This window comes from Sardina pilchardus, chromosome 5 (genome assembly GCF_963854185.1).
Source record: "Sardina pilchardus chromosome 5, fSarPil1.1, whole genome shotgun sequence".
In the NCBI taxonomy this organism is placed as follows: domain Eukaryota; kingdom Metazoa; phylum Chordata; class Actinopteri; order Clupeiformes; family Clupeidae; genus Sardina; species Sardina pilchardus.
Window position 1 is genome coordinate 35,540,456 of NC_084998.1, and position 23,540 is coordinate 35,563,995.

Sequence of the window (23,540 nt, forward strand, 5' to 3'; positions counted from 1 at the left end):
TAAATATACTAACTAGGGCATAACGAGTGCTTACTGTTGACCAGCTGTTGACTGTGTAGGCTACTCTCTCTTCTTCCACAAACACGTAATTTGCTCATGAAATAAACCACATAAATTACGGCAAAAGAGTGGATCCATATTAATTTCCATAATTTCAACATGAGGGCGAAAGCGTTATATTTTGAAAGTAAAGTAAGGCAAGACTTGAATCGATGGAGAATAATTCCTGAAGGAATGTTGGGAAGGGTGGAAACGAACAAAATGATGGTACTTCCACGATTTGTATTTCTGTTTCAGGCATTACCACTGGTACTCCTAGAATCCCAGTTTAATGTATGGGACAAAATGATTTCTAATTTTATTTGGAATTATAGGAAACATAGAATTAAGTTAAAATCCTTGATTCAACAAAGGGAGGAAGGAGGTTTAGGGGTGCCAGACCTGCAAAATTACTTTTACGCAACACAAATTCAAACAATAATGAAATGGATGAACAAGGTAGTAGAAACTAAATGGATTAGTATAGAAAGAGAACTGACAACTTTGAGGACCTTACCTTTTCTGGGGAACAAGACTCAAAATCTCCACACAGGTCAACATGAATGAATTTCTTGAATTTCCCCTTGGGGATCAATAAAGTATCTATCTATCTATCATCTACATTTTTGCATTTTGAACACCATAAGAACTTGGAAACAAATTTGTAAATAAATAAATAAATGAATATAAAGGCCGACTATATACTGTACATCTCAGAGAAATGGCACACGACCCAGACTTCCTACCAAATAGAATAGATCAAATCTTAGATTGTTGGGCTAAGAAGGGATTAATATAATTTGCACAAGTTATGAACAAGCATACAGAAGATACATGGGTCATTCTGTGTCAAATCAGATGAGGTTGTTGCTGCACCGTCTCAGATTTTGTTCAAACTTTGTGTATATCATCAATGGGTCCTAAAACCAAGGCCTGCAAAATATTTCTGTGCAAATCATATGTCTTCATATCTTTTTTAGACCTTGAAATTCTTTCATTTTTACAGCTTGAAAAACACATGCCATGTCTGGGCATTAATATTTTGATCTTTAGATTTAAAAAAAACATGCATTAAGTGCAGGGACGTGCACAGGGGGGTTGCTCAGGTTGCTCGGGCAACTGCCCATATGCCCTTCTCGACTCATGTTGCCCTTCCGAGGGCAAAATAATAATAATAAATCGTAGGCTACAATGGATGCAGAATTTCATGTGGGTCTAGATTTTTTTAAAAATCGCAAAGTAAAAGTAGCCTCATTCTCTTCCATTGGGGCACCGAGAGCGAAAGTCAGAAGGAGGGCAAATTCTGTTTACGTAGCCTACTGTAGCTGCAGCGCTGCACGCGACCGGCACCTGAGTCGAGCCTGCATGACAGTCTATCGCGGCCCTAGACGAAAGATATTGTCGCGGTTGTCTGAGACCGACTGCCTCCTCAACGTTGTCGGAAAAGGTTAGTTTGTGATGTATAACAAACGAACAATAATCATCATGAAGTAGTATGATATTAATTACAATCTCCATAAATCAGGCTGAGTTTGCTACGTTTAGCCTAAATAATCAGACAGATAGCTTGCAAGCAGACAAGCAGCCCGTTGTCCCATAGCAGGCTACTATTTTTTTGGTAGGCATAATAGTTCGTTTCTCACATTTCGTTTTAGCAAGAAGAATGAATGATGGAAGTAGCCTAATGCATCACATTCATTATTTCATTCAAAATGGTTAAATGCCTAAATCCTATCACTATTTGGGGTATTGAAGTAAAAATGACCACTAAAAAAATTCAGGAGAGGGAGAGACAACTCAAGTAGGCAGCAAAGGGCAGCACATCAATTCAGGGTTGACAACAAAAAAGCCAACCAGCAGGTGAGACAGACTATGCACTGTGATAATCAATTCACCTACACAGTGTCATCTTTAATTAATCAGACTCATATTTTAGCCTAGTAATGACAATTTTTCATAGGCTACGTTACATAGATGAGAAGCAGCCATGAGCCCCTAGACCAGGGGTCGGCAATAGGCGGCCCGCGGGCCAGATGCGGCCCGCAAGCCAAAAACATCTGGCCCGTGAGATCTTTTGAACCAGAGAACGAAAAAAAAAAAAAAAACACTTTTTAAAAATCGGACTGCCAGTCTAAACGTGCTCTTTATTTTGAAACGTAACTGTCCAGAACAGAAGAATTTCAATCAATCTATAAATGCTTAGCTATTTTCATCTGAATACGAGTGAAGAAGCACGCAGCGAGGTGCAGCGTGAACGCACAACATGCAAAAACAAATGAAGTCAGTGGTCAGCGCTGGTTCTCAAATTCCAAGCTAGTCCCTAAAACACATGTTGTCATTCAAACAACGGACATAGGCTTATGGTGATAATTAAAACACGACTTCTTTTAAACAGGCCTGACATCAAACAGGCAATTTACGCACATAGAACTGTGAAAAGTAAAACACGAGTTTCAAACATAGCGTGCGTGTTATTTAGGAACGCAACATTAGCATGCTTAGTTTCGTGGTGCCGTCTTGTAGGCTACTCTTTGCATGCAGAGACACCCTCGTTAGTTGTTACAGATCAGGCATGTGGGCTTTGCATTAATAAAATTAGGGAGGATGAAGGCATAGTTATCTGTCCATTCATCATTAAAGATCCTGTTTTCGCTGTTAACTTTTCTCTTCAGATTTTTTGATAGTGCCATTTTTTGACAGCTAACAGCAATGCGTGGAATGCGTTTTTTTTTTTTTTTTTTTAAACACACAGGCATATATTAGCGCCCCAAGTGACCAGTCGACAAATTTAATCTACATCAGCCTGCTTGAATGTCTCTGCTCTGACATTTCAAGAGAGCCTACCTCCTCCGATATGAATAAATTAATTAATGAAATTCGCCATTGTTTTGGTTGTGAACTTGTGGCCCGCTATGTAATGGCTTGGAAAATATCTGGCCCGAGGCCAAACTTAATTGCCGACCCCTGCCCTAGACCCTGGAAAATGTGGACCAGGAGGAGGCACATAGGTCTAGAGATGAGTTGTGTTTTTCTTTTTCTTTTTTTTTTAGGGGGGGGGGCTTTTTTCAGGTCCGAGCAACTGCCCCTCAAAATTCCTGTGCACGTCCCTGATTAAGTGTGATATTTAGGGTATTAAAAAAACTGTTTATCTTTTTCACTTGGTATCAGTCACTATTTCCTCTTCGAATACGGCAGTTAATTAATGTTTTCCCACAATTTTCTCTCCACAACAAATAACCATGACAATAATAACAATAAAACAAGGCATGTTTGTATTTTGTGTCATTTTCATGTGACTGAAATGCTATGTGGGGTAGGTAGTAGGATCATGAAAATCTATGTAGAAATAGAAAAGTATATGGACATGTAGTGTGTAAAGTTCTAATATTGTACCAAGCCCTGTTCACAGAATAAATGCATGTAGTTACAGGTGTTTTGGTAACACCAGAATAAACATTTACAATAAAAAAGTGAAGTTTGGCACCCCCCTCTGGCGAAACAGTAGCATTTTGCTACTTTTACGAGGCATTAACTTTGGTAGCTATTTGAATGGAATGGAAAGGCTATATTTTACTTCTCGTATTCAAAAAGAAGCAGAAATTCCAAATACCTTGAAATTGAAAAGGATGCCAAATACACCGAATTATGTACTTGAAATTATGTTTTAACCATTAATCTAAAATAGGCCTTTCATTAGTTGGTGGCTGCGAAGTTCTTATAGGCCATTTGAATATCTTCATACGTCTTACACTGTTCAGAATGCCACTGTTAGCATAGTTAGCATTTTTAGCTAAAAATCATTAGCCAAGTTAACTAATCACCTTGGTTAGCATTATTAGCATAGCTAGTATTGTTAGCATGGTTAGCAAAACTGCTAGCAAACATGATCTAACTTAGCTAAGCAAGCTGATAAGCGTATAACCATTATTAACATAACTGCTGGCAAACATTAGCATACTTTAAACATCCATTAAACTATACCTTTTGCATTTTCATGCACTTGTAATTTTCTTGGAATTACATTCTCTAGTTTATCAAATGTTATTTTGAAGTATTAAAGTAACCACATTAAGTCATCAGGTATAATTGATACAATTGGCTATGGCTATGATTTGGTAGACATTCGTAGTGCCCAATAAATGGATGGCATTCATAAATCATGCTTCAAATACAAGAAAATGAATGGCTGGTTTCCAGACCTCATTTCAATCGAGATGAGGTCTGGCATCAGCCAGGCTAATCATATAGGGGGGAATTCTCCCATGTCCAAAAAAACGCGCAACTACGCACATTTCCCTCTAAGTGAATTCAGCCATCTACTTAAATCGGCCATTTACGCGTGGTAGAGAGAGTTGCGTGTTTTGGGTGGAGCAACCCCAAAATCTGGGCGTTTCTTATATATACAACTCTTGCGCGCATTCTGCCATGGCTTAAGCACTTTTCCAGCTACGCACTCTGGAGGGCTGGAATAAGGTCGAGCGCTACTACAAGGTGAAACAGCATATTGCTCATGTCGGTATAAATACATGTAAGCAACATGGAATTTACAAAATTGACATTACAGTATCAAATGTGATGCTTACAAGCTGATAAAGCTTCATGTTTTCCGCATTACAGTGTCACACGGTGGCATATTTCACGCCATTACCTTCACTGGCTTCATAGGCTACATTGTTAAATAGTGAAAATCCCATTATAATCCCCCACTTTCAGTATTGGATCTTACCGTTTATGTATCTTCAGTTTTAACTGGACGAGAAGTCATAATCCCATAGCATACTTCGTTCGACTCTGTCCGTTTCTTTCCAACCTCACTGAAGACATCCATACATTTGCACAGACGTCTGCACTATAGTGGAGCAGCATAGTTTATTCTCTCGTCTTTTGATTCGTTTGTAATGGAGATTGAACTCGTTATGTCAGTCTCTCTACTGTGTTCGAAGCTGCAGATGTCAGTCTACATATGTCTTAGCATTAGACCCCGAAGCCGCCACCACGCGCCGCCATTTGCGCCATTTAGAATTTCAGCCGCCGCCAGCCAATAATTCTGTAAGCCAAATTGAGCCGCCATCTGATAAACTTTGGCTGAGCCAAACTTAGACTTGGACTTGTTGCATCTAAAAACAATTATATCAATTCTACAATTCACATACTATAATAATACAATTATATCACAATTATAAAATAAACGATACACAAGGTTTTCCCACTGGATTCACCGTATCAGTCTTGTGCTCGTTGCTACGATACACAGGACTCAGTGAGTTGACGGCCAATTAAAGGTCCACGTTCTCGGCAATGATTTTGCTTTCTCGCGCTGAGATGAAATGGGGGAAAGAAGCCAACGGTAGCCTTATTTTGATCTCGCTTTTCATATACTTTCCTAATTCCTACAAAGTTCTACTCGGACTTGAAAATCTTCAGGGCCCGGTTGCACAAACATCAAAACCAAAGATTCATGATATGAAACGTATTCTGGAGCGGACAGATTTAAACTGCAGCATTTCACCATCTCCAGAAATTGCTGCGCTAGTTCACAATGCATGTGTAACGGGTGCTAGCTGGTTAGCTATGCTGTGTAACGTTAGTAAACCTCACTCCCCGACACTTCAAGAGCGCTGCTGGCATGAAAGCTAGTAGCCTGGGCTTTTAGCTGGATTGTTAGCGCGCTCGACTCCCGATCCGAGGTGCTGCTGTCTCGCGGGTTCGAGTCCGGGCGTGTGCAGGGCTGGACCGCGGTGGTTCCACACAACGCAGGTTACATTGGTGCCGTGACCCGGATCGGGAGTGAGGTTTAGGGGGGTGAGTGTAACGGGTGCTAGCTGGTTAGCTATGCTGTGTAACGTTAGTAAACCTCACTCCCCGACACTTCAAGAGCGCTGCTGGCATGAAAGCTAGTAGCCTGGGCTTTTAGCTGGATTGTTAGCGCGCTCGACTCCCGATCCGAGGTGCTGCTGTCTCGCGGGTTCGAGTCCGGGCGTGTGCAGGGCTGGACCGCGGTGGTTCCACACAACGCAGGTTACACATGCTTCAGTCTACATTGAAGTGAAATGTGCAGAGCTTTGTTAAAAATGATATAATAACATTGTGTATTGAGATCTAGCACAACATAGGCATCTGTAGGCATGAAGAGGCAACTTAAGCCATTATCAGCCATTAAAAATTTGGCGGCTGCAGCAGCCATTTAGGTTTTGGCTGAGCCGGCTAGCCAGCCAATAACTTCATCAGCCAGCCGTTATTCTCAAAACAAATGGCTTCGGGGTCTACTTAGCATAGATAAATTGATATTATGCGAGGCATCTGCCAGCGAAACCTTTTTGTCAACCGTGAGTTTTTGAATTATAAATCTACACACCTCAAGCATGTGGTGACTCTTTTTAAACAAACGTCAAAGCAAAAGTGAAATTTCGTGAAGTAATTTCTTTGTTAAGCTATGTGATGACACACCATTTTACTGTAGGCAGTTCTTTATTCAGTTCACCTTGCATACGTTTTCAAAATCAAAGATTGGTTGGTGTTCTTTCTGGATTTAAATGGCATTCAGAAGGTCAATGAGAAAGTCCACGTTTCACGTTTTCATATCAACCTAAATTAAGGAGGTGGTAGATTAGTCTGGTTCTTTTTTAAAATAAATTGCGCCTCTTTCATAAGCCCACCTTGATTCCGAATTTGCGCGGTGTGGGTGTGACAGAAGCGGAGATGGGAGAATCCGCCTTACAGAGAGGCGGCAACAGAAACGCGTAAAACAAAAGCTTACGCGCGAATGGGAGAATTCCCCCCTTAATGCATGTAAAAGTTTTAAAAAGCAGATAAGCTAGAGATAAACAGAGCAATTGCCTTAAAACTCTTTGGTCCTACAACCATTGTTTCATTAGAAAAAAATGTGTTTAGGTATGGCTAAGAGGGTCTAACCAATTATTTGGAAACATACTGTACTTAGCCAAAAATACTTTAGAAAACATAACAAAGTCTCAAGAACTTTCATTCATCTATTCCACTGATTGTTTTGTCTATACACTAAGGTGTTAATGAAGTGATTTTGTTTTTGTGTATTCCAGTTGGAGCATTCTTGGCTGGTCTTCCATTTAGCACTATTGCTAAACACTATGACTGGGACACAGCATTCTGGGTTGCAGAAATCACTTGTGCTGTGACAACTGTATGCTTCTTCCTTGTTCGCAATATGCAAACAAAAATGGGACATGTAGTCAAAAAACAGGATTAATTCTCACATTGACAACCTTTACAACAAATGCAACCCTCATGTTAAACAATTTAACAAGTGAGTGGGCCAAGTATTGATTCATGCAACTGAAAGGGTATGTGGGGCGGCTAGTATGACCATAACATCTATGTGGAAATAGCTAAGTTTACAGATATTTAGTTTTTATAGTACCAATATTGTACCCCATTTACAGAATAAATCCATGTAGTTAACTATTGCCCCCTCAGGTAAAACACAGCAATGCATTTTTCTCCTTTTACCAGGCTTTTTCCATACATTTCAGTTGCATGAAAATGGCACAAAAATACAAACACGCCTTGTTATATGAAGAGCTCTTTTCCAAAACGCAGTATCATATCATTTAATGCATTTTCAGTAGAACTGTAATTGGGTTATTGTTATTTGACTTATATTTACTCAATCAAAACTACACAAAGCACTTTTATTGATATTACCTGAAAAACACAATTAAAGGTGAACTATGCAAGGTTTTTTTTAGCTTAATTTACCTTAACTGATCAGCTTTGGAATCATTGGAATGGTTATTTGACTTATTCCGGGTTGAATGATGGCTGTCTCGCTTCCCCTAGCGCCTGTGAGCGGAAAAAACACGCTTGCAAGTTTGTGCCACCGGGCTGGTGCACTGACAAGCAGAAAGTCGCGCAGCTCTTGCTCTTGAAAAGGCAGACTGACCGATTGGGGAGTGCGGGAAGCTCTGCAAAGAAACCTGAAAGCGTAAAACAAGAAAACGGCGAAGAAATCACAAAACCTGCATAGTTCCTCTTTAAATAACACAACTTATATTATTACTGTTTTCTAAAACAGACTTATAGCATTTTGGAGAAGAGTTCTTCATATCTATTATTATCATGGCCATTAGTTTTGGAGACTTCACATTTTGGGACAACATTAACAATGAATTATATTTCTAGAAAGAAAATACTTATTGCATGTTTTTTTTTTCTTCAGAAACTAGGGACTTCTATTAAAACCATTTAGACTGTAGTTCAAGCTTTTGATGGTTGGATCTTACTGACAACATGGTTGTAATCCATTCTACAAAGTTTGGCAGGCTAGGAATAATACTTTTTAAGATGAATGTCTGAACATGGCCTCCAAGATCCAAGATAAAGTCCCTTTAGAGAGTGTAAACAATGAAGGGCAAAAATACTATGAAAACAATAGAATTAAACAAAAATATTGTAAAAGTTTTAGTTATGGAACCTACACATTGTGTAGACAAACTTGGTGAAAATTGGAGTTGGTGCTGCAGCCATTTTCCTGGATTTTGTCAGATTTCACATAGAACGACTCATGTAAAAGCATTGTATAGACTGATGGGTGCTATCAGTGATTACATTTGTCATACTAATCGTTTGACTAAAAACATTGAGATGTTTTTTTTTTCTTTCACACAATGAAACATTTAATGGCATTGGTAGGCTACTAGAGAATATAGCCCTACTGGAAATAAGGCCCATATTTATTAGAAAAATAAAGTTCCATTTGACTACAGTGTTTTTCCTTGTATTCTTCTTTGTTCTTCTGAGAATCCTTATTGTCCTGTGAAAACTGTGCCTGTTTTTCTTGCCAATTCGCTAAGGGGAAAGTAAAAAAAAAAAAGTGCAACTACGCACATTTCCCTCTAAGTGAATTCTGCCATTTACGCGTGGTAGAGAGAGTTGCCCGTTTTGGGTGGAGCAACCCCAAAATCTGGGCGTTTCTTATACATACAACTCTTGCGCGCATTCTGCCATGGCTTTTTTTGAAGTAATTTCTTTGTTAAAGGAGCCGTATGTAGGAAATGTATTTCAATTAATCATAAAATGGCCCTGATATGTCACTAGACATTTAGAAATCATGCTAATTTCAAATACTTATATCACTGACAACAGTAGTCCGGCCAAGATATTTTCATTTAAAAGTGAAGTTGCAGCCCTCAACTGATGTTGATGTTGTTATGTTGTGTTTTGGTTTGATGCGCCGCCCTACACTTATCTACGAATCACGAAGTCAGTAGTATTTCGCCATCCGGGTTGCCAGCTATGCTAGTTACCGCCATAGACAGCTGCAGCTACAAACGTGTTGGATAAAATATGTCTACCGTTATGGAACAAAGACCTTGTTATGAATCCGAAATACGTCTAAATAAAACAAGGATTTAGGAGATTGAGACGGCTGAAAACGGAGAAGAATTTGAAGACAGACGTCAGTGTTGTTAATTTGCTCCTGGACAGGTAAAGATTCATCAGTTTGGCTAACTTACTTGTAGGCTACTGTAAATGAACATTTTAAATAGCCTATTCATGACAGTTGAACAAATTATGCAAGTTCGTTCAAAGTAACGTTATGTTGACCATATGGAGGAGGTGGGTCATTGAATTGAAAAGGTAGGCTAAGGAATTGTTTGGGAAATAAAAGCAGCTATAGTCATTGCTAACGTTAGCAATGCATTATCAGAGTGAGTTCGTTTCTCTGTCATTATGCTGAGGAAAACTTGCCATTGAAAGCTAGCAGCCTACGTTCCTGCTGCAGCTAGCTGGCAACCGTGACTCAGAGGGGAGGGGGAGGCGATTCACCGCTCTACAGTATTTTGAAAGTAATTGCAGTACTCGTTTTGGCCAAAATCCTACATACGGCTCCTTTAAAGGAGTCCTAGAATTCAAAACCACATTCACCTTGTTCCTGTTGAATTTAGGCTGCGAGCAGTGTCCAAAGGACAACACCAAAGACTTTACCGCGTCCCCCGCCTGCTTTCGTATGCAAATTGGGAAATAGAAACAGCCGTGTTGAAATGCTCCAATCTGAACAGAGCTCAGATAACACGTAATAGGCGCCCATCCCCCTTTAGATACACCCCCTCTCATTTGCATACCTTCGATTAATAATACCGTATATACCTGAATATAAGACTAGGTTTTTGTCCTAAAAATAGGCTGAAAAACGGGGGGGTCGTCTTATATTCGCCATATAGTCTAGACAAAATCACAGGAGAAAGGGAGAAAGCGGGGGAAACAGTAGAGGGTGCTAATGCAATAGGCTTATTATTAGTGACAGTGTTATGAATTCACTTGATGGTGTTGAAAGCTGCCAAAGAATTTGGAGTCACGGAATGTAACGTTCGGAGGTGGCGAGCACCGAAATAATGACTAAAAAAATGCCCACTCATGGATAAATTAATCCAAATATTTAATGAATGGTGTTCAAATGTTTTCTTCCAATGAATTATCACTAGAATCAAATCAGATCAAATAATTTTCTGTTGAAAACCAGATTTTTCAACAGAAAAAAAATAAGTCTGGAAAATGGGGGGTCGTCTTATACTCGGGTATATACGGTACTTGTTTAACTGCTCTTACGATGCTAGTATCTAGATATGTGGTCTATGGCAGAGACGTTGTAATGCTAGCGTTATTACAGCTAACTTTGGAGAGTTACTATACTAAGAAATGTACTGATAAAACTTACCAATCCAACACATTCATTCTGTTGGGGAATCTGCTGCACTTCATCTTCGTCAGAACCTTCTTCTGACTCGGTTTATACATGTACGGCTGTATTCCTTATTTATATCCATTGTTGATAGCTTTATCAAAGACTTTGGCTTTATTTACCAGCAGTAAATGTAGTTTCACTTTGCTCTAGCTTCAGACCGGTGGATTGAGCCAATCAACTTTCAGGACATATCGGCCAATAGACCAATCAGCGCGCATCTCATTTGAATATTCATGAACTTGCTGAGTGGGCGGGAAAAACAAACTGTTTCATTGCAAGGCTTATTTATGACCTTGTATTAGGCGATCTAGCAGTGCTCCTGGGGCGTTTTCAGCCCCACAAATTTACATATGACATTATTTAGGCTCAAAGATCAATTTGTAATGGTCAAAAAATGCGTTCTATGACTCCTTTAAGCTATGTGATGACACACCATTTTACTGTAGGCAGTTCTTTATTCAGTTCACCTTGCATACGTTTTCAAAATCAAAGACTGGTTGGTGTTCTATCTGGATTTAAATGGCATTCAGAAGGTCAATGAGAAAGTCCACGTTCCACGTTTTCATATCAACCTAAATTAAGGAGGTGGTAGATTAGTCTGTGTGGCAGGGACAAAGTCACAAGAACTTGAAACCCACTATTGAATTATCCCAATGAATTTCCCCACCAAGTCACTCAAATTAATGAATAGGACAAGAGATGCAGGTTTCCACAAACAGATTAATTTTATTAGATCCTCATGAATAGCTTAAAATTGACCATGTAGTTAAAAGGATAGAATCAGTAGACTATGGCAATTGTGACACCGCCTCTAGAGGCTTAGTACAGCAGTGCACGGGGTACCCCGCAAATTTGATCGTTCAAAGCACAGCAAACAAGGGCAATGACCCAATATGCAAACACACACACACACACACAAAATTACATGCTAAACCAATACACCAATCAAGGGACACAGCAAAAAGAGAACGATATAACAGAAGTAAGAGCCCCACATGTAACCCTGTACTGCTCCAAGATGGTATTAGCCAAGCCAACACTAATTACATGTCCAAACAAAAAGACTAAATAAAAACCAAAGATTAAACCAAAACAAAACCCAATAAACCCCCACTAACGGAAACAATAAAAGACAATACAAAAAGTATACACACTTACAGGCAGACAGACAGAGACAAACAAACAAACAAACAAACAAACAAACAAGAAAGCACCCTTGGACGACAGTCACGCACATACACACATTCGCTATGCAGGAACCAAATGCTAGGTTACACTACACACGCACTCTTACTTTAATCACGTTTCAAACACGCATACAGACTCACCCAGACAAACACGCAAGCGGCAGGCACACTTATCTCCCAACAGGAAGAAGCCGTAAAGGAGTAGCAGAGGAGCAGCAGCGAGAGATAACAGCAGAGCCAGTGAGGTGGCGCGGCCGAGACCAGCAGGTAGCGTAGCAAACAGCACAAAGACCAACCCGAAGTTTCGGGCCGGTGTTGTGTGCCTTCTGGTTATTCCCACCAACTGGTTTCTTTGCGCGTGCTCGCGTTGATCACGCAGCTGCAGCAGTCGAAAATTCACAAACAATTTGTTTTAGACGGGTTTCAGGCCTTATTTTATATCTGTGCCATGATCACTACCCAGCAAGCAAATAACGTTCTGCTAACTTTAAGTAACGTTAGCTTTTGGTTCCCCTATGGTTCGTTTTTCAGCACCCTACTAATAACGTTTAGAGAACGTTATCTCCAGGGGCCCGTTGCACAAAAGCAGAATTAAGACATCCGGGATAAGTTACTGAGCTGCGATCACTGAATCCTAAACAAGAGCATACCGGCTGAATTGGTTGCACAAAGACCAATCCAGGATAAGCGGACACGGAATTCATCAAGCCAGGTGTAAGTTATCCGGTATGTGTGCGCGTTCACGTTTCTCCCCCAAATAACTCGCGGTTGGAATAAAAAAGATGCGAAAAATAGCGTCTTGCACACAAAGTGAACAACCGCTTTTGATATAGACTAACAACGAGGTAAAGTTGTACTTTTTTGGATGGGGATCATGATTATTTCTGTTACATAGCGGGAGTAGGTGTGGCAGATCAACTGAATGCAAATTTACGTATGCACCCACGTGTGAGAGCTTCCTTGTCTCGGCACGCAACGTCATTAAGGAAGTGCTTTGCCACCGCAAAGATGCACAAAGTATCTTAATTTGTCTTAAAAGCCGAATTAGTTGAAAACACCTTCGAAAAAACTTCCAATCAACTACTAGCCTACAGCAGCCTATCAAACATCTGTCAAAAAAGAAGCAAACAACGAGTAGGCTATGTTATTAATTATAAGGCCACCATAATTTAAATGACATCCATATGGTATTAGGCAGACATTCTGCTGTGTTTTGCGAGTAAATGCATGTAGCAGATAATATATAAATGGAATCTACAGCTCTTTAAAAAAAAATCACGTGGAGGTCTCATTTGAATGACAGCTAGCTGAACCAATCAGATAATGTAACTACCATTAGAATCAACTTATCTTGGATATTAGCCTGGTCAGGAGCAGGCTACCTCCACAGAATAAATCGCCATGGTAACTTATACCATAACATATCCTGCTGCCCCTTATCCCGCTTTTGTGCAACTGGATCACGGATAAATTGAGCCAGGATAACCAAGATATCCCGGGTTAATCCCTTATCCTAGTTTTGTGCAATAGGCCCCTGGTTGTCAAAACAAATAACGTTCCCCTAACGTTTTTACAACTAAAAAAAGAAACGTAATATTTTGGTTGAATCCCAGCAAGCAAATAACGTTAGCCGTTGGTTCTCCTGTGGTTAGTTTATCAGTAACCTTCTAATACCCTGGAGAGAACGTTAGCTCCAGGTTATCAAAGTTCCCCGAACGTTATTACAACTAAAAAAGAAACGTTATATTCTGGTTGCATTTCTCTTTTCACACAACGTTGCTACTTAGTTGTTTTTTGGTATCTTATTTGTATATGGGTAGTTGACATCTGGCCAAGAAAAAGTGTTTTTTTTGGAAAACATCATTTTTAAAGAAAAAATACAAATATTTATGTAGTATGGAAACTGTAGTTTCTGAAAATAATAGTGGTCACTCATTTTGTCAATGACCTCACATATTTTTTCCACGTTTAAACTCATCTGCACTGTGAATGTGTCCTATGGTGTGACATTTAAAAAGTACTAAAAAATGATATTGAATAACATTTAAAAATACATGAAACAGAATTGTTCATATTATTAAATCATTAATTTCTTAGAATTATATTTATTTCACATAAAAGTACTAATTACAATCCTTTTCACCATGAATAGATGAACTTGATTGACTTTTTCCTATGAATGTCGATACAATTTTTTCCGCCAACCTTACAAAACTGTTTGAAATTGTACCTATCTAAGAGGAGCTATTATTGGAGCTCCCCTCATGCCAAACCTGGCTTTTTTTAAAGTACGTTTTGAAATTAAGGATGTTTTTCTGTTGTTTTATGTTTGTCACACTATAGGACAAAATGTCACACTGAAGGACAAAGTTAGTTATTGCGTGAAGTGAGTCAGAATATATGTAGTGTTTATTGTAACAGTGATAAAGGAGGACATTTGTTGGATAAGTGTTGCTTTTTCCAGGCTATTTTTTTTATGATAACCCATGTCAGTCAATAGTAATAGTACTTAACTGTGTTGAACTAATTTGTCGACTATGAAACCACGGTGAAGTTTCACTTTGTCTATGAGTTCAAATAATAGGTGAGTGCAGATGCATGTAGGCTATACTCTGCTAGTCACAAACAGGTTTTGGTAAGGTCTAGTGGAATCCCTGTTCCATATAGTCTTGTGTGCATGCAGATTCCTTCAAATGTGCTGCTGTGTGAAGTTGCATTGTTTGCTGTTAAAGGAAATGATAGATATTATTTTCATTGTTTTAAAGGATGTTACGCCCAAAACACACCCATGACTGATTAAGAGACATAAGAACAACCCTTTTGTGTCCAGCACCTGACAAAATCACACCATTAAATTAGTGAATGTGGACTGCCATGCCTTTAATGTCTATAAAACGTTGTGCTTCTGACCATCCGTATTTGATCGCCAAAAGAGGGACCATAATCCTCAATAGGGAAATTCCATTCTAAAACATTGCGCTACATTCATGAAGTCCACTCTATCTAAAACATCCCTACTGAAAAAATAGCAAGAAACCAATTTATGTTGGTAGCTGGTTTTCCTCTTTGCTGGTTTTCCTCTTTGCTGGTATAACTGGTTAGGCCACCAGGTGGACATGCTGGTGTGACCATCTAAGGAAGCTGGTCATGCTGGTGTGACCAGCCTGTTGTGTGGGATACAGCTGGTGTGAGATGGTCATGCTGGTGACCAGCCTGCCAAGCTTGACATTGTAGGTGTAAGATGGCCATGCTGGTTTGCTAGAATGACCAACATAAGCTGGCATGACCAGTAAAAACAGCAATGTAGACCAGCAACACCAACTAAAATGACCAGCGTGAGATGGTACGACAAGCAAAACCAGCAAAATTACCATCGTAAGCTGCAGGTATGTTTTTGCAAGACTTTTGCTGGTCTATAGCTGGTTAACCATCATAGGGTGGTCAAACAAGGTGGTTAACAAGCTGGTCAACCAGCAAACCACCTTAAGCTGGTGAGGCTGTTTTTTCAGCTGTTAGAGCAGTTTTTAATCAGACTCGACACAATTATCTACAATGACATTCTACTCGTTGGTGGCAGGGGCAGGTTGGGCCACAGGTCCTGCAAGGAGGTTCTTTCTGTTATAAAAAAAAAAGTTTTAGATTTATGTACTTTATATTATAGTTGTTTTAGTAACACTTCAGAACATTGTATGTCATACCTAAAACAGCAAGAAATATTTGAATTTAAGTCATTATAGGTGTCACACCAAATGACATTTCCTGTCACACCAAAGGACATTTAAGCTTTTGTGGCAGTTAATGACCATGCTAATACTAAATGAGCTGTCATTAGCAACTGACATCATTCATTTGCATAATATTGCATAGTCCTGCTGTTAAAAATACAAATTTGAATACAAAAATGGCATTTAGGGGTGTCACACCAAAGGACAAAAAAACTTAACAACTTCAGTGGTCTGAAAACATAGTTGAATATTTGAGCAATTCTGAGAGAAATTCTCACCATGTTCACTGCTTCAGGGCTTCATTAGGGTCTTCAGTCACATGACCTTGAATGGGGTCTTTCAACTAAATGTAGTTGTCCATGATTTTGGCCAACTTAACATCAGGTTATTGCATAACACCAAAGGACATTTTTTTCTGTGACGAACTTTACGGAGTTCCTACCATTTTAGAAATGTATGTATGGGAAAAGTGATTGCCACTTAGTAAAATAGACACTTGCACAATTATGCCAGGAGCGTTCATTAAATATTTTAAACATTATTTCCTCTATTTATAAAAGTTAATATTTATATAATTATGTTGTCTACCATCACACCATAGGACAATTTTAAGGTTTGGCTCAAAGTTCTGAAAAAACGATAAATAACTCAGGTATTAAAACAACAAATTCATGTAAAGCAAGAAAATGTTTAACCTTTTATAGTATTTTAGAATGTGAAAATGTGAAATTAATTGTGTTTTATCTTCTGTGACGGTGAAAAAGCCACGTCATGTCATCTACCCATATCCATATCGGTATTTTCTGGTTATGTGCGTGGGGTTGATTATTGTTGATGGAAATTGCCCCAGAGTTTCTATGAGTTTCCAATTTAACACGGCCAGCAGCCACACTGCAACTTAGTTGGAATAATTTGTTGCAAAATCGACATATAGGCCTATTATATTCTTCCCCTCTCTGTTGGATTGATATAGGCCGACCAGAGCCAGCAGGTCTAGCTAAGAAGGGGCCAGCGCGAGAAGAGGTTGAGCCTACTTCCATCATCTCGGGTCCGTGAAAAAAACAGCCAGCTCTGGTGTGTTGGTGTGTTAGCAGACTCAACCTCGCTAACTTTAAGACATTTGGATAACACAGAGATAAAGTTACTCACGTAGGCTACTGGCTGTATGGTATCGATCACATTCTTCACATCGTTCTCCATGCACTTGTTCCATTAAGTCCAACAGTCAACTGGCTTTTAAAAAACACTGTACAGGGTAAACCGAGTGGAAGAGCCAGCTAGCCATAGTCCCAGGCAGGCACACAACGATTTCATGCTAACTGCAAATCTGACGAATAGTGTTGGATTAATCCATTATCGATTAGAGTGGCACCTGAAATGCATTCATGTTTTTAACACTAGAAGCGCCGCGCCGTTCTGACCCACTTATACCTAGAAGCGCCGCGCCCCGGTCATTTGACCGCTTTGACGACCTAGAGGCGCCGTGCTGTTGTGAACTACTTAAAGCGCGGCGAGGCGGTCAAATGACCGCTGAGTCCTTAGACTGGGAGGCTTTTACTTACACATAATGATCGCAAGATGGCGCTTCGTGCACGAATGAAATCGTTTGGTCATAAATTCAGTTTGCACTAAGCCATGTCATTCGTGTCAGACCGTGTTGTTGATAATCTGTGGTTGTTTGTTTCATTATGACATACAGCACGTTTGAGTTATCTGTTAATGTATTTGTGTTGATTTGTGTTGTTAAAAACTTTGGAAGAGTTCTTGAACAAACCTTAAGCAAACTTGACTTTCAACTAAAATGCTCTTAAAGTGAATGTGGCTAGTTCTAATTCACTCCCCAAATTCACTTCTATTCATTTAATAGGTAGCCTATGTTCGCGCTGCCGAAAATGATCGGTCCTGGTCACCTGGAACAAAGAGCCTAATAGTCTGGTTTCAATTACACAGTAGCCAGGATTTCATGCCGCATTTTACAGGCTACCGTGGCTACTTTCTAAAACAACTTTCATTCATTTAGGGAGAAGATCTAGGGTCTAGCTACATTGGAGGGAGGGAGATAGAGAGAGCTATGCTGAGCAGGCATAGGCGTGAGAAGTAGCATAATTTAAAATAATGAGTGAATGATATTCTCTGTTTTGCGAATGTGTAGGCTATGTTTGTGATGTCTGCTGAAAAAAAAGCTAGGCCTATTGTTTCTACAATTTAAGCTAACTTCTATGTGAATTCGAGATTCAGCATTGAGACACACATTTTCTCCTAGCTAACAAGCAGAGTCGTAAGCTCACTGGTTAGAGCTTCGGCTTGATCACCCAAGGGTTGCTGGTTCGATCCTCAACCTATTCCTGACGGAAGTTCTTTTGAACAAGGCATCAATAAAGTAGGCTATATTTATATTCTTTTCGATTCACATAACTACACGCACGCTGGCGAATTCGAACATTCTGAAACGCGCATATGCGATGAAACATGATTGCGCATTCTTCCACGGGTTGCCTAAACAGCCAGATTACAGCCTAGTCTATGCAGGGGACAGATAGATGGGGTGGGGGTGGGGAGGCAGTTCCTCAATGCCTCGGTGATATCTGTAGCCTAAGTATCCTAGACGAGTGTATGGGGGAGGGGGATGATCGTCAAATAGGCTGCAATGGATAGCCATTTGCTTTGAGAACGGCTGGCTAATGAAGTTGTTGGCTGGCTAGCTGGCTCAGCCAAAACCTTAATGCAGCCGCCACAGTTTTCATGACTGATAATGGCTTTAGTTGCCACTTCATGTCTACAGATGTGTATATTGTATTAGATATCAACACACAATGTTATTGTATTGTTTTGGACAACGTTCTGCACGTTTCACTTCAATGTAGACTGCATGCGTTCATTGCGTTGTGAACAGCGCAGCAATCTCTGGAAAGGAAACGGTGGAAGTCGCATCAGTAGGCTAGCTAATAGCCTATCACGTTCAATGCTGTAAATCCATCTGTTCCAGAATATTTGGTTCATATCATCAATCTTTGGTTTTGGTGTTTGTGCAACCGGGCCCTGACGATTTAACAAAAGTCTGAGTAGCCCTACGTAGGAATTAGGAAAGTAGCCTATGTAAGGTGAGATCAAAATCAGGCTACTTTGTTTGCTGCTTTTCCCCATGTCATTTTCATTGGTCGTCAACTCACTGGGAGTCCTGTGTGTCGTAGCAACGAGCACAATACTGATGTGGTGTGTCCAGTGGGAAAATCTCATGTAGGCCTAGTTTCTAGGCTATCGTTTATTTTTTCGCGTGTCACTATGATATAATTATTTTTAGATGCAAAAAGTCTAACTGGCTTTGTCAAAGTTTGTCAGTTGGCGGCAGAAAATGATTGGCTGGCGAAATTATTTTTCGTTAATGGTAGGCCTAAACATATTGCGATTCATCCGTTTATTTCAGATAGGTTGTTATTAAAAACCATTAACAAAAAATAATTGTTCATCGACGTTGAAAAACGGTCAGTAAATTCTATCGATATAAGATTTTGCACTTCGCTCCTGCCGAGATGTGAACACGGGTCTCCGGCGTTGCAGACAGGAGTGTTAACGCTGCGCCAATTGACATTATACAACAAGTGTGTTAGGATAGGTCCTTGACTTGACGTAACTCAGTCAGTCCAGCAAATATGTAAGAAAATGCTTATACATTAGTCTGAGCTTTAAAAGATAGCCTACAAATAGAAGATAAGATGTACAACTATGAATGTACGTAGGCATACGCGCCCTACGTACATAAATAGGCTACGACGAAAATTACACATGTAGGCCTGTCGCAACGTTTTCAAAACAAACTCGCATTTTACCACTGTAAATCGCCTCCATAGACTATATGCCATGTAAATGAAAAATAGTTATTAAAATAAAGCACATATATAATACATGTTGCACATATATAAACGATATGTTTTATGGTAAAATATTATTCTCATGCCCGACTGACAGGAAATCCTTGCGACATCTGCTGTGAGAAAAGAGAATAGCAGCCTGAACAAAAATGGCCGAACGCGAGACAACATAGTGTTGTCACCATAGACCTAAAAGAAATGGACAAACAGACTCCGTCGTTCTCAATGAGAGGGGGCTGAAACAAAAATTCGTTTGCTGCTCATCGTACTGCGCAGACTCAAACTCATTTTGTGACGTTAGCCTGCTGTAACTCGTCTGATAGATCGAAAACCTCTGAAATTGTTAACGTTCGTTTTTTAATATTATTATTATGTGTACTTGCCTCTAGGTAATGCTTTACCATATCAAACAGTAGGCTACCGTAGGCTACACGCATTTTCACTGATCTTGCGAATGACTCTCCGTCATGGTTTTCGTGCAGGCTCACTCAGCTTCTTATCCAAACATTACGGGCGAACGTTAGCTTCCCTACAACAGACATGCTAAAATACTTCTTTACGGGAAACCAACGTAATATACGGGGAAACAGTGAATTAATTTTGACTTCGATACCCTATATAGAATACACAGAAGCTATAAGGGAGACAAAGGGCACATGTTACATGAAGTTATGGGATCGCAAAAATCTGAAAGTCTATGGCCGTCCAAGGGAGTTAGCAGAGTGTTGATCACCAGCTCATTTCGTGTTTCTACTTCCGGGAATATGCCTGCCCCCTTGGTTGTCACATAAGTGAGCGCAAAATAGCTTTAAACTAGCTTGTACCGGTGTGCTTTTGATCATGTAAAAATTCTGGGTGACAAAACACGCGTATTTAGGAAAAGTCGTGAACGTAGGGTCCTGGAATTTAATCGAGTGAAAAGATTTTTTTTTTTTTGTAATCGCTGCGGTCAAATGACCGCAGCCCGGCAGTTCTAGGTATATCTAGGTCAAACCCCCACGGCGCTTCTAGGAATACGCGTCAGCGGTCAAATGACCGGCGCTTGGCGCTTCTAGTGTTAAAGCTTTATTTGTTATGAAAATATGATGATGAGGACCCCAACGAATTCTTTCTCAAATGTTGAGACTGCATCTTAAACAGCACAATGTTCCCGGGGGAGAATTGTTTTATATTAACACGTAGTCCAAGTTATAGCCTATGTTTACTGTGTTGTTCACTCAGCCTATCCCACAATTCCCAGTCCCAATTTAAAACAAATTAAACCAAAATCCATCATAATTCTGAACCGAGGACTTTTAATGGAATATGATGCAATAAAAGCAGCCAGTTTTGAATTTTGAAACAATGTGTTAGGCTAGCGCCTGCTCTGCTGATGTTTTGATCTGACTAATCGTTTATTATAGGGAAAAAGACACCGTAGACAAGAAAGTATTAGACCTAACCGCATTTAAATATTTAGCTGACACACGCAAATTAAAAGGGCCGTATTCGTCGCAATTCAGCAAGCAGTTAACGGTAAGTGGAAATATATACGTGTAGTGAATCGTCATTGCCTTAACCATCAGCGACGTTCGCTCCTCCAGGTCACAGATAGTCTATCGTCGCAGATGGCGAGTGTACAGCGGAGCCATGTCTGGATGTCACGATAAATCCACATATTTTTTTCTCCTTTACACTTTGTTGCTAGGAGGTTAGGGGAACGTTAATGCAACCAAATATTGTAACGTTCCCTAAAGGGTAGGAGAACGTTCTGCTAACCAAAATAAATAACCAGAAAAAAACGTTGTATTTTCGTCAAGAAAACTTTCCTGGGGAACCTTGTGGCAACTTTCGCAACTCTCAGGCAACGTTCCCCTAACCAGGAAAAAAAGTTCTAAAAACTTTCTCCTAACCAGAAATTGTTAGCTGGGTACACACTATAAGCACTCGGACGAAAGACATGTAAAATACAAGCTATATTTTTGCAATTTTTATAACATTAAACAGGATTCGAACCTTCAATAAATCCATATAACTTCATATCAGATCATTAGGATTCATCAATGCGTTATCTCCCTGAGCTACTTATGCTAAATGATATGTTAAATTACCTATCAATTCACCACGTAGGCTAAGCAACACTGTGGCAACATTTCGTCTTGCATTAGGTGGTTACATTGCCCTTATAACTCCTTGTCCGAGCGACTATAGGCCTATTTGGTTTTCAAATAAAATGCTCCCTGACACAGACATTCGAAAATTAAGAGCATTTTGGTAAACTCGTTTCATATTCAACCCTTGAGATATCGCGGGCTGGTGCACTAAAATGTGAATAGTTTGTTCTTGTATCATTTAGATTCTCAGAATAGGACCAGGCTACAATAACGTCATCACCCAATACATCTTTTATTTAAGTTTATCAACCACAGTAGTCTACTTAAACCGTAGCAAGGTAACCAGTTGTTTTCGACCAAGGGCAACCACTTGATTCAGATAGCCTACCTTAGGACAGCATGTCGCCTGGGTGTCGCGTGGGTGTTGCCTAATCCTTAATTGTAACACAAAGTTCTCAAGTTGAAGTTGGTTCAGTAAGCATGGAGACATGTAGCCTAGAAGAGTGAGTCTCAGATGGAATGATTTTGTGGGATCGAATCCAGTTTAATGCAAAGTTTATATATTTTTTTGCATGACTTTTGACCAACCGAGTGACTGTAATTTAGCACTCAGCGTAGGGCTATATGAAAAGCGACTTCAAACCGCCTAAAACGACTTGTTTGTAAATGTCTGCATACACTGTGCTATGAGCATGGCGCATGCACGCGCAAGGAAACCAGTAGGTGGAGAAACCAGAAGGCACACAACACTGGCAGCAAGTTGAACAGCGAAGTATACAGCAAAACAGCTAGCAGCAAAGCAGCAGCAGACCACTTCCTGCTAACAAAAGACACGGTTACACACTAAAGCATCACACGATTACCTACCCGCTTACAAGTCTCAATAACAAACCTGAGGTGATGTGCCTCGAGCCCAAAACCCGGAAGTAGGGATGTGACGCTTGAAGCTGATGTTTCGGAACAGTGTCGAGCTTCCGAAGCGCAAGTGTTTCGTACAGTGTTTCGAAACGTGGTTCAAAAACGCCCGTGTCACGTGACCACAGGCTTCGTGGTGTTTCACCAAAGATCATTAAGGGCGGAGCAAGATACTTCATGAGAAGCCACTTCCTGGAACCCGAATCGCAAGAGGGAGGGGGGCAAATTCCCCCTTTATGCAGAGCTGTTCCGCCTCTTTTCCATTGAAGTCTATGGACATGACACGCATGACACACCCCCTTTATGCAGAGGAAGTGATCCCCGTTTTGCGCCCATAGACATGAATTACGACGACGTATCTTGCTCCGCCTTAAAGATCTTTGGTTTCAAGCGCGCGAGCTACCTGACAGCTGGTTAAACTAAGGCTGGGATTATACTTGCCGTTAGACCAAGCGTAAGCGTATGCGCCCGTGTGCGACCTGCTGTGTCCTGTGTACAGACTTGCTGCAGCATTACGCACCTTACTGGAGGTCTTCACCAGGGGGAGACTAGTAGCCTAATAGCAGATGTAGATGTGGCCATGTGCCATTGTTTACTCTCATGATTGCCCCCAGCTTTGATGTCGATAATGCATCTTGCAGTCACTTTCTTTTGGCAATGATCGCCCCCTACTTTATTGTCAGTATTGCATCTCGCGGACGCGTCGTGTTCGCTTGCGACGACGTGCACGACCGACGCACCAAATGACCGCAAAATACGCGAGGCAGCCATGATGCGTACACGAACGCGTTGTCTACAGCAAGTCTAAACGTGCCTTAAAACACAAAGCCCCAAAATGCTTAAAAGCCATTCGAACACTGAATAGAGGTATGCTTTGAAATATAAATAAAATCCCCAGGTGTTGCAATTAGCAGAGAATGCCAAAATGTGCTAAGTGAAAACATATATATTATACGACTGAATTCAGTCAATAAGCTATAAATCGCGTCTGA

General features: G+C 40.2%; 1 protein-coding gene across 2 annotated transcripts in view; it reads left to right on the forward strand.

The window, feature by feature from the left end:
* LOC134080772 (glucose-6-phosphate exchanger SLC37A4-like) overlaps positions 1–8,779 on the forward strand; it is an 85,462-nt gene extending 76,683 nt beyond the window's left edge. For both annotated transcript variants that reach the window (XM_062537378.1, XM_062537379.1), the window contains exon 10: positions 7,098–8,779. In XM_062537378.1, the coding sequence (XP_062393362.1) occupies positions 7,098–7,264 (167 nt within the window). In that variant the 3' untranslated portion in view covers positions 7,265–8,779. The remainder of the gene's footprint in view (positions 1–7,097) is intronic.
* Positions 8,780–23,540: the final 14,761 nt, after the last annotated feature.